This window comes from Lontra canadensis, unplaced genomic scaffold (assembly GCF_010015895.1).
Source record: "Lontra canadensis isolate GAN:19392208 unplaced genomic scaffold, GSC_riverotter_1.0 scaffold96, whole genome shotgun sequence".
NCBI lineage: Eukaryota > Metazoa > Chordata > Mammalia > Carnivora > Mustelidae > Lontra > Lontra canadensis.
In genome coordinates this window covers 5,480,921-5,496,136 of record NW_022631090.1, presented here as the reverse complement: position 1 = coordinate 5,496,136, position 15,216 = coordinate 5,480,921, and the positions used below count along the sequence as shown (strand labels likewise).

General features: G+C 43.7%; 1 protein-coding gene across 4 annotated transcripts in view; it reads left to right on the top strand.

Moving 5' to 3' along the window:
• Positions 1–14,339, top strand: part of AMOT (angiomotin) — a 61,598-nt gene extending 47,259 nt beyond the window's left edge. For all 4 annotated transcript variants that reach the window (XM_032837042.1, XM_032837040.1, XM_032837041.1 and 1 more), the window contains 4 exons: positions 7,424–7,546; positions 8,295–8,527; positions 9,557–10,252; positions 10,594–14,339. In XM_032837042.1, coding sequence (XP_032692933.1) covers positions 7,424–7,546; positions 8,295–8,527; positions 9,557–10,252; positions 10,594–10,691 — 1,150 coding nt within the window. In that variant the 3' untranslated portion in view covers positions 10,692–14,339. The remainder of the gene's footprint in view (positions 1–7,423; positions 7,547–8,294; positions 8,528–9,556; positions 10,253–10,593) is intronic.
• Positions 14,340–15,216: the final 877 nt, after the last annotated feature.

Genomic DNA, 15,216 nt, shown 5'->3' with positions numbered 1-15,216 from the left:
TTCTTGTTTTTCCTGTAACGCTCTTTCCCCCTCCCATCCCCTCCCTGGCCCATCTCGGCTTAAGTGTGTTTTCTTTCATCTGGTGAAGCAGGGACTGTGAGGGTAGAGGGTCAGGAATTGGTAAATTAACGTTAATTTATGAACTTACCAGAATCCTAGCTCGGCTTTCCTTGGGAGCCAGAAACATTGCAGGTGGGATCACCCAGACGTTCGCACACCTCTTTCCACCAGAGCCTCAGCTTCTTGCAGCCACGTGTGTAGCTTTCTTTGTTTAGCCCTGGGACTAGAGTGGAGGCATCTCCGGAGAAACGCTACTCAAATTAAATGTCACTCAGGAGTGGTGGCCGCCATTTGATAGCTCTGGCTCACCCCAAGTATGCCAAAGGCTGTGCTCAACACAGATCCATCCCTGCCCTTTGAGCAGGTCTATATTTGAAGGCCACATTCTCTGCGTCCATGAGTGGGTCACATGGAAACGGTCACATTCCATTTGGTCAGGGAGAGAAAGTGGCAGGAGGATTTCTTACGTATTTTTTGCCTCTGACATTTCCCCCTTTCAGAGGAAAACATTAAATATTGGTTTTTGGAGGAAACAGTGCTCTTACCTTGTCTGGCTGTCTTGCCGCTGCTCAGAATCATGAGTTGGAAAAAAAGAAACAAAACAAAAATTAAGTTTGAAGCAGGAGGTGGCCTGGGTTGTTGGAGAGACGGACAGAGCCTGGGTCTGTGGTTGGGTATCTGAGGGAGTCCAGAGCCTCTACCCCGAAAGTTATTAAAATCCACAGTGCTGTTTTTAATGTTCTCCTAAATGTGGTGAGCTGGAGGAATCTGGAAACGCTTGCCAGAGTTTAGGCTGGGATGTGAGTGTTGTGCAGAGGCAGTGGTGGATACATTTATCTGTAATTCCTTCTCATGCCAAATCAGAAGGAGTGCAGGGCTCAAGAGCTGGATTGGTGGTTTGCAAACCTACTCTCAATTCTCCAAGAAGACATCTTACATTTGTGTAACACACTCTGCCCATCTCCAGGTATCCTCTATAAACCTTAAATGGATTGGAATTACCTCTGCCCCAATTTTGAGGCCCTCATGGTCTTAAGCTTACCGGTCTTTGTTTTCTGCAAATGGTAGATTAGAAGCACAATTAAGTGTCATTTTAGCTTCTGTCTCCCAAGAAAAATATCTGTGCTCTGTCCTTATCTAACAAAGGTTGTTCAGGTAACCCTAATACTGCAAAGGAGATGCAGGATGATTTCTGTCATCTTTGTGCAGAAACTGAGACAGACACCGCTTGCAAAGGTGTGCAGTGTGAGAAAATAGTGGGCAGCCAAGGTTCTCGGTGCTGGGATGTTCGCTGTTAAAACTGACTCCAGAATAGACTTCAGGTCAGGAAAGGCAGGAAAGCTAGGAGGTTGTCCCCAGGATCTTGTATAAAGAAAGGACCCCTCTTTACTTCTTTCTGGAAGTTTTGGGTATCGGGGGAAACCCCCTTTCAGGAATTTCTTTCCAGCATCTACTGGCTTCTGTAAGTTTAAATCAAATTCGTTTAAATCACCAGGTAGGAGGTGGAATCATTGTTTCCAGTTAAATGTGAATGCTTATCATTTCATATGATGAAAAGCAGCTAGTTTCCGCCTAGTAGAAACACCCTAAGTTAGTTCCTGAGGCAGACATCCTGGTATCTGGACTGTATACTTTTTGTGTGCCTGTCAATCCAGTCCACAGGAGAAATTGAGAGACTGTGTTCAAATTCCTGCAGAATGAGAGAACTGGACTAGGTAATTCCTCCAGATCCTTCTATTTCTAGGATTATACTATTTTTTTTCCAAAGATAATGCCTCTTACGCTTGGCCACGGAGACTGGTTTCCCTTTCCTCCTTTCTCAATGAGATTTCGAATTCGAAAGGCAGCATTCAGAAAACTTTATTTCAGGACCTGTGAGTTCTTCTGCCTTGCCTTCCAACATCTCTTGTCATTCCTTTCCTGTCCAGTGGTTTCATTCTGTCTCTTCTCATCCCTAAAACTTTGACCATGGTTCTGCTCTTTGCCCCTTTCTGTGGTAAAAACCTTACATTCTGTTTTCTTTCTAAATAATATTTAAGTGCCTAGGGTATTGGCTGCAAATAGAATGTGCTCAACATGTATTTGAGTAAGGAAGGAGAGAAAGAAATAAAAAGGGAGGAAAGAGAAAAGAAGCGAAAGAGAAGGAAATGATTTCCAATTCTATAACTTAAATCTCTAAATCTAGTGCCATATTTTAATGACCTGCTTGGTTCCTGTGTATTCTGCTGGTATCTCAGGCTTAATCTATTCCCAAGTAATAGCTTATACGGAGGTAAAATTTGGGAAATGTTGCTTGGGTGATATCAGTGGTAGTTACAGAGTTTTTTCAATTGAGGTATTATTGATATATTAAGAAAACACCTATTTCAAGTGTATGGTTTGATGAACATGGGCAGGTGAATACAGTAATGGAACCACCACCCCAATCAAAATAGAGGAAACATTCTAAAGTGCTCTTGCATTCCTTCAGCTAGATCCCTTCCTCCCCCACCTGACCAGAGACAACATTTTTGGGCATTATTGTTTTGCCTTTTCTAGAATGTTGTAAAAAAGGATTTATAGAGTATATACTCTTTATGTCTGATTTCTTTCACCTGGCATCATTATTTTGAGATTCATACAAGCTGATGCATGTATAAGTAGTTTATTCCTTTTCATTGCTGAGCAGTGTTCCATAGTTTGGGTCATACCACAGCTGCTTATCCATTCACTTGGTGATGGATATTTGGATTGTTTCCCTTTTTTGGCCATTGTGAATAATAAAATATAGATTGGAATATAATAACAGACAACTATTCCCACTATTTCAGGTGAGAAAACCTATTAGATGATCAGTTTATGCCCATGTTAGCACTTGGATGCTACCAAGCACCACTTGTCAAAGGGAAAGTGGTCAATGCAAGAAATCACAGGTAGTCTTTTCTGTATAAGGTACTCTGCTAAGTAGTTTACAGTTATTGCTGATCCTCATAAAAATTCTTTGAGATAAGACAATTGTCTATTGTATAGGTGAGAAAACTGAAGCAAAAACTGGTAAAATAATTTGTACAAGATCACACACAGTTACTAAGAAGAAGAGCTGGGATTGAAAATGACATTTTGACACCTTTACCACTATCCTCTGCTGCTTCCCAGATATGATGATTTCAAGATGGTACAACAGGGATTATGAACTGTTCAAGAGTTCCCATTTGAGGCTTCTTATTTAGTGACTTAAAATACTATATATAGGGGCACCTGGGTGGCTCAGTGGGTTAAAGCCTCTGCCTTCAGCTCAGGTCATGATCTCAGGGTCCTGGGATCGAGCCCCGCATTGGGCTCTCTGCTCCGCGGGGAGCCTGCTTCCTCCGTCTCTACCTGCCTCTCTGCCTACTTATGATCTCTGTCTGTCAAGTAAGTAAATAAAATCTTTTAAAAAATACAATATATAATCACAATAATATGGCCCAAATTATAATCCCATATTGTTGTGCAACTAGAGGTTCTCTAGGTGCTTAATATAGATAAGGGAAATTATTACCAAGTAGTTCATCCTAGAAGAACAGATTTGGCAGTGCAGATTGATGTTCACAAATGGTGAATATATTTCTGAATAGCAGCAAAAGGATAAAAAGATAACAAACTTGATCAGCTCTGCAATTTATAAATTTGCATTTCCTGAATTAGGTTGTTAACCTTCTCCAAACATGCAATGTTTTGTTTTTATTTTGGGTGCTGTAAATCTGGGAAAGAAGGAAGGAAGGAGAAAACAGGAGGTAGAAGCTGCTTGCACACATTATACATGCCTACCTATCCCTTCCTTGTAGGCTTTCCTCAGTTTCCATCCTTGGCTTTCTCATTCTGCCTTCTGTCTTAGTTATCTTGTTCTCTATTACAACTTCAAATAGTAAGTCTGACATCCCTTAAAGTTAGAATTGTCAACAACTTGTTGGATATTGTCATATGGCTATTCATAAGACATATTAACTCCAATGTAACTAAAAATCAAGACACATTATAATGTTTTCCCAGAGATCTCTCCTTACTTTCCTAGCACAGAAAGTGAGTGGTATGCCATCTTTTCTAGGCATTTGAATTAGAAACACCAAAGTTCTCATTCATTCTTTCTCCAACAGCTACCTTTAAATAGTCTCCAAGTTGTAGCAATTCTGCCTCCTATGGCCTGTTCCATTCTCCCTGCTGTTGAATTGGTTCATGATTTCAGTATCTCTGGATGGGATTATTACACTAACCGTCCTGACTGGTTTGCCCAAGTCCAGTGTATCCTCCCTCACAACTCCCCATCACATTTTGGCCAGAGAGAATGCTATCTTTCTAAAGCACAGCTTGGATCATCTCAGTCCCATCAAAAATGTCTAATGGTTTTCAGTGCCTGTTGGAATAAAATTCAAACTCACTTCTGTAATAACTAATTATTTACCTGTATTTTTTTTTTTTCTCCTCGACTTGCAAGTCTCCTGCAGTCAAGGACTAGTCTTATGCGTGTCTAGCCACTTTGTAGCATCACAGTAACTTCAAACACAGTGCCCCACTCATGGTCAAGTTCACATATTAAATAAACAAAAGGATGCTATCAATAAGAAAAGATGGATTTGAAGTGTAAAAGTTTTTTTTTAAGATTTTATTTATTTATTTGGCAGAGAGAGAGACAGCGAGAGAGGGAGCATAAGCAGGGGGAGCGAGAGAGGGAGAAGCAGCCCTCCCAGCTGATCAGGGAGCCCAGTGTGGGGCTCGATCCCAGGACTCCTTGATCATGACCTGGGCTGAAGGAAGACGCTTAACAACTGAGCCACCCAAGTGCCCTGAAGTGTAAAAGTTTAAAACACTAGATGTTTTAATGAGGAATTAATGGGTGACATTCGAGAAAACAATGTCGGCAACAGGATAGGGATAACTTCATTGGAGAAAGGAAGGAGAGAGGATGAGAGATGAGAGAGGGGGAGGGTCACCAGAAACTGCTTTACTTAAGAATTTAGATGTAGGATGTCAAATTTGGGGATCTGTATTTTGGAGTATACACGTGGTGTTTTCAAGACATGAGCTCATTGCAGATGTGCCTAAGGATTGTCTCAGAGTATTGGAAGTTAGCAGGTCAAGTTGCTCCTTCCAGCACTGTGCTTGCTTGCTTTTTGCCTGAACCATTGGCTTAGTAGTCCCAGTCTTCTAGAAGGAAGATTGATGTTGAAGGGCATCCTGGCAGCTCTGTAGGAATTCACTAAGTGTCCCACATTTTCAAGCTCCATTCCTGAGGAGCTCACAGTGTCCATATCAATTAGCTGGCAGGGCTCTAAGTCCCCAAAATGGTCTTTTATGCAGTGAAAGTGGCAGTAAGCCAGCATTGGCTCCCCCAGTGACAAACCGTACGCTCATGTCCCCAGTGTCCATAGACACCAAGAATTCTCTAGAGAGGCCTGGCTCTGAAGCAGCCATTCCATTGGAACTGTGCGCTGTAGGAACTGCCTTCGGGATATAATCCCAGAACTGGAATTCTTTAGAGTCACACTCTCTTGTATGTTACTCTCCCTTCTATCTATGTACTTTTCTCTCTTAGGTAGTAGGTAACTTTATTGAATGTTTTTATTGTGCCTGGCACTGTGTCTTTTACATGCATACTTTGACTTCATCCCCCCAAAATGCCACAAGATTAGAGGTATAATTATGATTTCTATCTTGCATATAGGAGACTGAGATTTCGAGAAGTTAACTGACTTCCTGGGCTCATAGAATTTGTTAGTGGCAGAGTACTCGAGAAAGTGGGATTTGACCCTGGTGTGGTCTGTAGTAAGAGCCATTGTGTTCTCCACCTACACAATGCCATTTCCCCTTGGGTACTTTGGAACACAAGAGCCATCCGCAATGGGACTGGAAGCAGGTGAATTCACCAGAGCAAGTGTGGAATTCTGAGATGCTAAAATGTTTCAGATTTAGCAATTGACGTGAGCCACTGTAGTCCTTGTGCTTCTTGGTCTCCCAATTATTTCACCACTCAAGTACATTGTTTCAGCCTTGCATGTAAAGTGCAAGCATTTGGGGAAGCAGTAGGTTTATAGAAACTCACCCAAATTCCCTAACTTTAATACCAACTTTCTGCCTCTTCATTCCCCTGCCCTTTCCTTCCCATCTGCACTGGTCACAATCTCTAAGCTAAGAGAACACAGCTAGCTGCCAGCAGAAAATTCTCCCACAGATCCTCATTCTCAAAGGAAGTATAATGAAGCTGTGCCAGTTCATTGTTTTCTTGGTCTATTGTCGGCTTCCCTTGAAGACCCATATAATTACATCAATATTCTTCCTAATCCCTTTTTTTCCCCTCCAAGTGATTCAAGGAAGATCTAGTTTTCTTCATTCCCTTCCCTCTTTTCTACCACTAGTTCTAAATGCACTAAAGAAGGATGCATGACCTCATTTATCAGGACAATACAGGATTCCTGTATATCTTTGACTTGTGCTGTTTAGACATCAGCCTTGTCCTTGGGCTAGACCCTCTCCCCAGCAGCGTCTCCTCCTCCTCCTCTTCTTCTTACTCCCCCACTCCCTCTTCTCCTTCTCTCTCTCTCTCTCTCTCTCTCTCACACACACACACACACACACACATACTTTACTCATTACTTAGTCTTTTGAGTTAATGGCCTGAGACACTTTCAGATGAAACTGGGTGGTGCCTCGTGCAATTGGGACTCTGGCAAGAGACCAATAGTGTATTTGGGGAAGAGACTCCTTGATTTGGCACTAGAATGTTTCTGATGTAGGTCAGATAGGAATTAAGTGGCACTGACTCAAAGGCCCTACTTCTTAGTCAGCTCACACGCTCTGTCTGACCTTCACTGTTGACGTGTCTCTAGTTTGTTTCTAGCAGTCGGTGTAGTTGTTGTTATACATCTGTAGCAGTAACTGTCTGGTACATTCTCTGTCTTTCAGCAAAGTCTAGCCTTTTCCCATTTATAACTGTCATGAGAATAAGGTGGAAATCTACACTGTCTTATATGTAATATAAATAATAATATAAAGTGGAAATGCAAATATCTTCCTATTACCTGGCCATGATCAAAAACCTCAAAGGGACTCTTCCAGAAGGCTTTGGGAGGCTATCTGTCTAGTTCTGAAGGCAGGCCTGTGCTCCTCATGTAGAATCCCTCACTGACTTCTGCAGCTGTACTCATGCCAAAAACCTCTTCTAACTCTGAAAGCTGTGCTTTCCCATCTTGGAGGTTCTTCTCAGTAAGTCATCCAGAAATCGACCATTCCTAATGAGTTTGACTATCGCTTACTGCTTTCCAGCAATACCTTTGACTTGAGATGAAGTTGATACGATTCATTGATTTTGCTGCCTTGTCATCATCATCACTGCCATCTTCCTTCTCAGGGACACAACAGTCATCAGCCACTCTCCCAACACCAGCTATGACACGGCCTTGGAAGCTCGCATCCAGAAAGAGGAGGAAGAAATCTTGATGGCCAACAAGCGCTGCCTTGACATGGAGGGCAGGTAAAAATCCCGATCTGGACCCTGGTAGATCAGAGAAGAATGTATCGAGACCAGATAGGTCAGAAGGGAAGGGCAGGCATCTTTATTCACAACCGGGAAGCCTGATAATGCAGCCTCCCCCAACCCCTCCACCCCTGCCAGCCTCTTACTTGGTATTTGAAATGCAATGACTTTTACCTGGCTGTTCCCATCAGCCTTGGTAATTGCTTTCCATCTTCCCTCTGCCAGAACTTTATTGCTGGTATTTGCACTCTGGGGTATTCTTTCTAGCATTGGACCTCAACCCTGTGATACAGCAGAATGCACAGTAAGAGAATATCCATTCCAACTTGGAGGTAGGGTACCCGATACCTTTTATAAACTCATGATCATTTACTTATTAGCTGAAATTGTGGCCCATTCATAGTTCTCATCTTTTCATTAAATACATCACCCATTGACTCAGATTGCTCACTTCAGCACCCACTACATCAGTTTACTCTCTCATATACAGTCTTCTTTTCCACCATGACCTTACTTTGGCTTCCTAATTTTTAAAACATGTCCTGGATGCTCTGCTATACTCATCTAGGTATTAAGAAGGGCATTTTAAGAAATGTTGCACACCTTCCCTTACTTTACACCCCAGAAATAACTAAACCACTCTTCAGTCGAAAAGATACTGGAAGCTCAAGTCCATGCAGGCAGTGAGACCATAACATGGAGGTGGCAACAACGTTTTTATATGTTCTCTGTCTTTGGCTGCTAGGATTAAGACCCTCCATGCCCAAATTATTGAGAAGGATGCCATGATCAAAGTACTCCAGCAGCGTTCCCGGAAGGAGCCAAGTAAGACAGAGCAACTGTCATCCATGCGACCTGCAAAGTCTCTGATGTCCATTTCCAATGCTGGGTCAGGCTTGCTCTCACATTCTTCCACCCTGACTGGCAACCCCATCATGGAGGAGAAGCGGGATGACAAGAGCTGGAAGGGGAGCCTAGGTAATGACAGTAAATAAGATTAAAATGACGCATTTAAGGAGAGCCCTGACTTAGATATGTGCCCACTCAGCAAGGAATAGGAGTGATGGTCCAGAATCTAGAAAGGATGATATATCAGGTTGGGTTTCTGTCCTCCTAAGAGGAGCTCCTCCACGCTTTGATGTGTCATTGAGAGAATACTGGTTGAAACCAAGGCCTTAGAAGATAAGAATTCTGAGTTCTGTTTGGGTGGGAAGGAAGACAACTTCAGTTTCCTTTTAAAAATTCTCAGATCTGGCCTTGCCAAGTGAGACCCTTTGTCTTTGTCCAAAGCCCATGTGTCTTTCACGTCAGTCAGTATCTCAAAATTTCACATTTTCTCTGTTCTTTCCTCCCACGGAATAGGAGGACTCAGAATTCTAGTTAAGCTAAATAGAGCCAGGTGTTTTGAGATGAGAACTGAATGTACTTTTTCATTCCATTCCTGTCCATTCCTTCCCCTCTAAACAAAACCCCAGAAATATCGTAGATACCACGAGGCACATTTTTAAAGCCTGAGAAAGCCCACTTTGTATTTTTATTTTAGGTCTCTTTGTGGCTTCTAATACCTTTCTTGGTCCTCTGACACTTGCAGTGTCCTTTGGGTAGAAGAGGCATTCTGGGGATCATGGTCAGGATTAGAACCTCCGGTTGCACAATTATTATCACCCTCATCCATGACCACAGACTTCTTCCCCCAATCCTTTCCAGTTGCCTGGTGGTAAATGATGTTGGCGATAAGTGGAACTGAGTGGAAGCATTCTGAAAGCTTGCTGGAAATGAGTTGCCATTGGAAAAATAAAACAGATTCTTGACACTTCAAGGTTTCATACCTTGTTTTGGGGTGGAGAGCCAGGACCAGGAGGGATGTGCCTGCCAAACCAATTCCTGGATTCTCTAGAGGCACAGGGAAAGTTTCTCCTGAACCTTCTGCAGGAGAGAAGAGGCATCCAGACGTCTGCGTTTGAAGAGCCTGTACTTCTCTCACCTCTTTCCCTCTTTCCCTCCTAGGTATTCTCCTGGGTGGAGACTACCGCACTGAGTCTGTCCCTTCCACACCATCGCCGGTGCCGCCCTCCACTCCCCTGCTCTCGGCTCACTCCAAGACAGGCAGCCGAGACTGCAGCACCCAAACGGAGCGGGGTACAGAACCGAACAAAACCGCAGCTGTCGCTCCAATCTCTGTTCCTACGCCAGCCGCTGTCGCCGCCACTGCTGCCACCATCACTGCCAACGCTGCCACCAACACTGCCGCCGCTGCTACCAACAACACCATCACCATGGTAGCCGCTGCTCCGATTGCTGCCGCTGCCGCTCCAGCTGCTGCCACCGCCGCTGTCGCCACCCCATCTCCGGCAACTGCTGCTGCTGCTCTCGCTGCTGCTGTTTCTCCAGCTACTGCTGCTCAGAGTCCAGCCGCTGCCTCTGCTGTTGCCGCCGCTGCGGCTGTTGCTCCCACTGCTGCTGCTCAGGTTGCTCCAGCTGCTCCGGCTCCGGTTCCAGCTCCGGCTCCGACTCCAACAGCACCTCAGGCTTCTGCTCCGGCTCAGACTCAAGCACCAGCTCCAGCTCCGGCTGCGGCTGCTCCTCCAGCTCCAGCTCCAGCTCCAGCTCTGGCTCAGGCTGAGGCTTCTGCAAGTCTGGCTGCCAGTTCTGGGTCACGTCGTTTGTCTGTACCAAGTCTGACCTGCAATCTGGATAAGACAGGTAAAGATTCTTCGGGTTCTGCCCTCAGTTACAGGTTGTTTGTTGGCACCCTGCTGCGTAGACACTGTTGGTCATTTGGCCAGAGTTGTTCATGTTCTCAAAGGGGATTGATCACAAGACGTAAGTGCAGAGTCTGTAGATGACTCCTTGGGACACCGGGATAGGAACAGGGATGAGCCAAAGCCATTCTTCAGTAGAAGTAAATGCTCAGGTGAACAGTGGGAGAGGGTGGCAGGCAAGTCTCACTTCGCCATTGGCTTCATGGCTCCCAAGCTGTCTATTTCTAGGAATCTGCGGCTTTACCTTATTCTAAGTGCTTTCCAATCCCTGTTTCCATTTAGATGGCCCTGTGTTCCACTCCAATACTCTGGAAAGAAAAGCTCCCATTCAGATCCTGGGACAAGAGCCTGATGCAGAGATGGTGGAATATCTCATCTAAACGGCGTATTCGAGAGCTGCAGTTTATCAGCGAGAGTGCTTTCAATCATTTTTCCCTTTTGTTTGTTCTTATTTTGAGGGTGAGGACAAGGGTTGGGGGGGATGTTTTTTAAAGGGACTTTTTATTGAAACGACCTAGTACTTAAGTAATACCATACAAACTCCAGTCTATTCTGGTACACACTTAGAGAGTACCTCTAAAGACCGATTATCAGAATGTGCTCTAAAGTTTACTGTTTGGAATTATACAAATACTTGGACTGTTAATAGCTGGTTATACATGAATGTTTTCAATGTGCATAATTTTATTTAGCATTTTGGAGAGCACAGTACGTTTGGAAGACAGTGTGTAACATGTAGTTCAGAAGTGGGAAGCTGGAGAGAATTTGCACGTGTGCTGTTTTGTATACTTACCATCTACACAGCGTCGAGAGAGAGAGAGCTCTACGGCTCTGACTCATGAAAGGGAATAGTTTTGGAAGCTGTGTAAGCTAGAGAAAAGGCAGGGAATTTGGGGGTGTGGAAGGGTGCTGGAGCTAATTTTCCCTCCCAATTTCCCAGTTGCCCTGTACCAGGAGATTGTGTTTATCTTCATTTCAGTGGTGCTTTGGAAGTGGATTCTTTTGGTTCCCTCATGGAGGTTCATACATTCATATATATACTCTGGAGTAATTTATGCATTTGGATAATTAATATATTGCTTTCAGATGCTAGGAGAGTAAATTAGCTGTGTGATGTACAACTTCCTCTTTCTTAGGGAGTTAGACCATCAGAGGCCTTGATGGAGAGTCGTTTGAAGTGCTGTGTGCGGCCATGAACACAGCTCGCTTGCCTTTCCTGAGACCAGTCTGCTTAGTGTTTATTTCTTCTCCAGCATGAACTCACTGGCTGTGTCACCAGTCTCAAATTTCCAATCGTTGGCAAAACCAGGAAGCATTTTCAGTGATGGGCTGAATGCTTTGAATTTCTGGGGACTCCTCTGAAATAACTCCTTTTGTTTTCCCCAATTCTTAGCATACGTCTTAAAAGGCATCATTGACTCTCACCTCCGAGGGAATAGCATCAGAAACCCAAAGTACTATGCTGCAGCCGAGGGAGAGGTGGGTTGCAGATGTGTCCTTAGTTATCCCTTCTCACTGCCAGTGACTCCGTCTCAGAATACCTTCGGAGAGCAGCAGGAAATGTGCATGTGGACAGGGACCAAGGAGACTGTGGCTCCAAGCTTTGCCATGGGGCTGCCTCAAGGGACGAAAGAGCTGCTTTTTGCCACAGGTCCCTGCTCTGTGTCACCTCTCTGCCCTTCATTAAGGTGACAAATCTGCCGACAATGTCATTAAGATCAGTTTTCAGGGGTATGGGAGGGTGAGGGAAGTGGGGGGGTGTTAGGTAAGGGTGGGGGGTAGAAGTTTGGGGATGTGTTAGTTAGAAACCAGATTAATAGAAGAGTAGGCCTGATATATTACGTTGTGAGGCATAGTGGCTGGAAAGAACTGTAGCAGTAGAGCCCTATACCCTCAAGTTTAGTGATGAGGCATCTGAGACCCGGAGAGGTTACATGACTTTTTCAAGATCACACAACAACACAGCTTTCCATTTTACCATGCTTCTTTCGAGAAACACTTATCTACAGCAAGCCTCATTTTAAGAAAAGGAATCTTGTCAGACCAGGGCATACATATTTTGTAAAACGTTCCTGGCTTGAGTAGTTTGTCCAGGGTTCTGAATTCCTACTTTGCCTCTCCTGCAGTGCCTTTTGCAAGGTCTTCCCTGTCCTGGTCCTCATCTCAACACTGAGTCACATGAAACTCTCCCCACCCCAACCTCAAAGAAATCGACCTCACTTCTTCTCTTGCTGTGGATTGACTGCCTCAGATCATCTTACAGGGTTCCTCTGTGACCACAGGAATGGTGGCCTGTTTAACAGTATTTTTGCGCCATTCCTGATTCTCTTCCGTAGGGATCATTCTGTGGGGTGGAGGGAGAGACAAGAGGGAGACTGATGTGATTTTCAGCCAGTCTTGACATTTCAGTAATGAAGTGATCATCCTACGCGTTAGTCCTCTGTCAGCAAGTGAATCCCAAATAGAAATTAAAAGCGCAGTTGTGTTAATACTGGTTCATACTCCCCTTTAGTCATAAGGGGGAAAGTCCGCAACTAGTAGAAGCCACAGGTAGCAAACTTTGGGACTGCTACTTTCTAGCCAAATAAAAAAATCCAAATAAGTTTAAACCTTTCATCTACTCCTTTTATGGTTATCACACATTGCCAGAATTTTTGCTAGCTCTGGGAGCCATCATTCTAATCACATTCTGTAAGGTGACAAATGTCATACATTCCACGCTGTGTGGCAGCCATCTCTTTAGACTCATGTAATTTTGGGAAAGGAAGAAGTTCTTGGCTGAGTGCTACCTTGAACTTTCCGCCGCATGTCTGCCCCCTCACACCAGAGGCAGTCCTTTTTGGCTCAGTTTTTACTCCCTGGTAATTGGCTAAAGTAATACCGTACATCTAAGAGATGGAGGAAGTCCATGTCAGTGTATTATGTTTACGAGGAAGGTAGATTCAGCCTTTTCAGAAAATCTCTAATAGGTGTCCTTTTAAAATTTCAGGTTTATGGGAAAAACGTCAAGTTAGTCACCTTTCACAGTTGTGTGGATATGTAACATTTGGGGGATCTTTGTGGACTCCCACTTATCTATGCATTTTACCGGCACCTCAGGACAGAAGGGTGACCTTGTTGTCTTAACGTGTACTGCCCGGTGGCCTCTGGGGACCTTTCAAGTCAATTGTACCCCAATGTCCCATGTACAGAAAAACTTCATTAGAACGAACTTTACTTGATATAAAACTCCTATTAACGATTTTTATTAAATAAAAGGAGCTTGAATGTTCTTTTAAAATCATGTATCTGGATTGTTGTTTCAATGAAGGATTTATTTTCCATGCTGCTTTTGAGCTTCGGGATGATAGGATAGCAGAAACCTGAGATATCTGCCATCATCTGTTGCAGGAAATACCGAGTGTTCTCTTGTTACGCAATTGGGTGGGTACAACGATTGGAAAATGAACAAAGTGACTGTGCAAACTACTTTTTAGGAACAGTCGAAACACTCAGAATGCGGCAGCTTAAAGTGCATACATACGGACTAACTTTTATAAATGATATTCTCATGTCTGTTAGCCATACAATCTCCTGTTATCTCAGTTACTCATTTCACATATGGAATGTGTTACTTCAAATGTGTGCTTTCTTCCTGAACATATTGTCAAAGGAAGGCATCAGCTATGGGCTAATTGCCATCTATTTCAGCCCGCCATGATCCTTGGAAAGAGATCTCCCAAGTATCATTCATCATCAGTAGGACAAGTGTCGGGAGTTTATATTTTCCAGTAGCAACGATGGTTACATGGAGTTGTCAAACCTCCTTCTGGCCTCCCTTGTGATTAATGGCATGTGTTTATAAGATGGATAGCTGGGGTTGGCAGATGGCTAGAGAAGAAGCACCTTCGGTTTAAAATGTATGTGGCCCCATAATGATTGAGACCCCATTCTGTAATCGACTGAGCTAGTTCCAATAAAGATAAGCAGGTTTGAATCCACTTTGTGCCTCTCTTTTCACTGACAATAAAGTTAGCTATTTTAAAATGTAGTGCCGCGTGGAAAATGTTTTGGTGTTTACCCAACAGAGGCTTTATTTACACTGTATGGGTGATCACTTTGAATTTAGTATGCAGTGAAATTGCCTTTCAAGGGCAGCAAGCAACAGAATTTGCATTTGCTTAAAGTATGGAGTGTGATTATAAAGTATTAAGACAACACCACAGGCCACATGCTCTAATCGGTTCCTTTCTGTATTCGGGCAGCATATATTAAAAGCTTTGCATCTTTTTATCTCCCATTTCTGAGGGATAAAATGATGGCCACCCAAAGCAGAGAATTCATCCTTTAGTTAGCAATTTGGAAGGCCCCCTTGATGTTTCTTTTGTACCCTTGTTCTTATGCCAATTCATCAGTTTTGGTTGAGGGAGCTTGTTATTAAAAGCAAATCAAAACCGCAAACAAGTTGGCTTTTTTCACCGAAAATGTTAAAGCTGCCTTTCCACTGCCCTCCCTGCACCTCCTGTTTACAACTGGGTCCCACCCTGACTGCAAAGGGTAAGAGCCCCCACGGGCTTTGAAATGACACTTCTTACAGGGAAATTGGCTGGATGGGTGTTGCAAAATGTATGGGAAGGGGATATAGAATTCATTAAACTCTAGATTTGATTTGTTATAATGAAGTCGGGCTACATTCCTTCCATATTTATGATGAATGCATTGGAAACGTCACACTAGGTATGAAAGCCCACTCCTCTTTTTTGGGATGAAGATGGCTTTAAGTGAACCCATCTTTTTTTTTTTTTTTAAGATTTTATTTATTTATTTGAGAAAGGAAGAGAGGCGGGGGAGAGGGAGAAGCAGGCTCCCTGCCCGAGCCTGATGCTGGGCTCTATCCCAGGACTCGGGGATCATGACCTGAGCCGA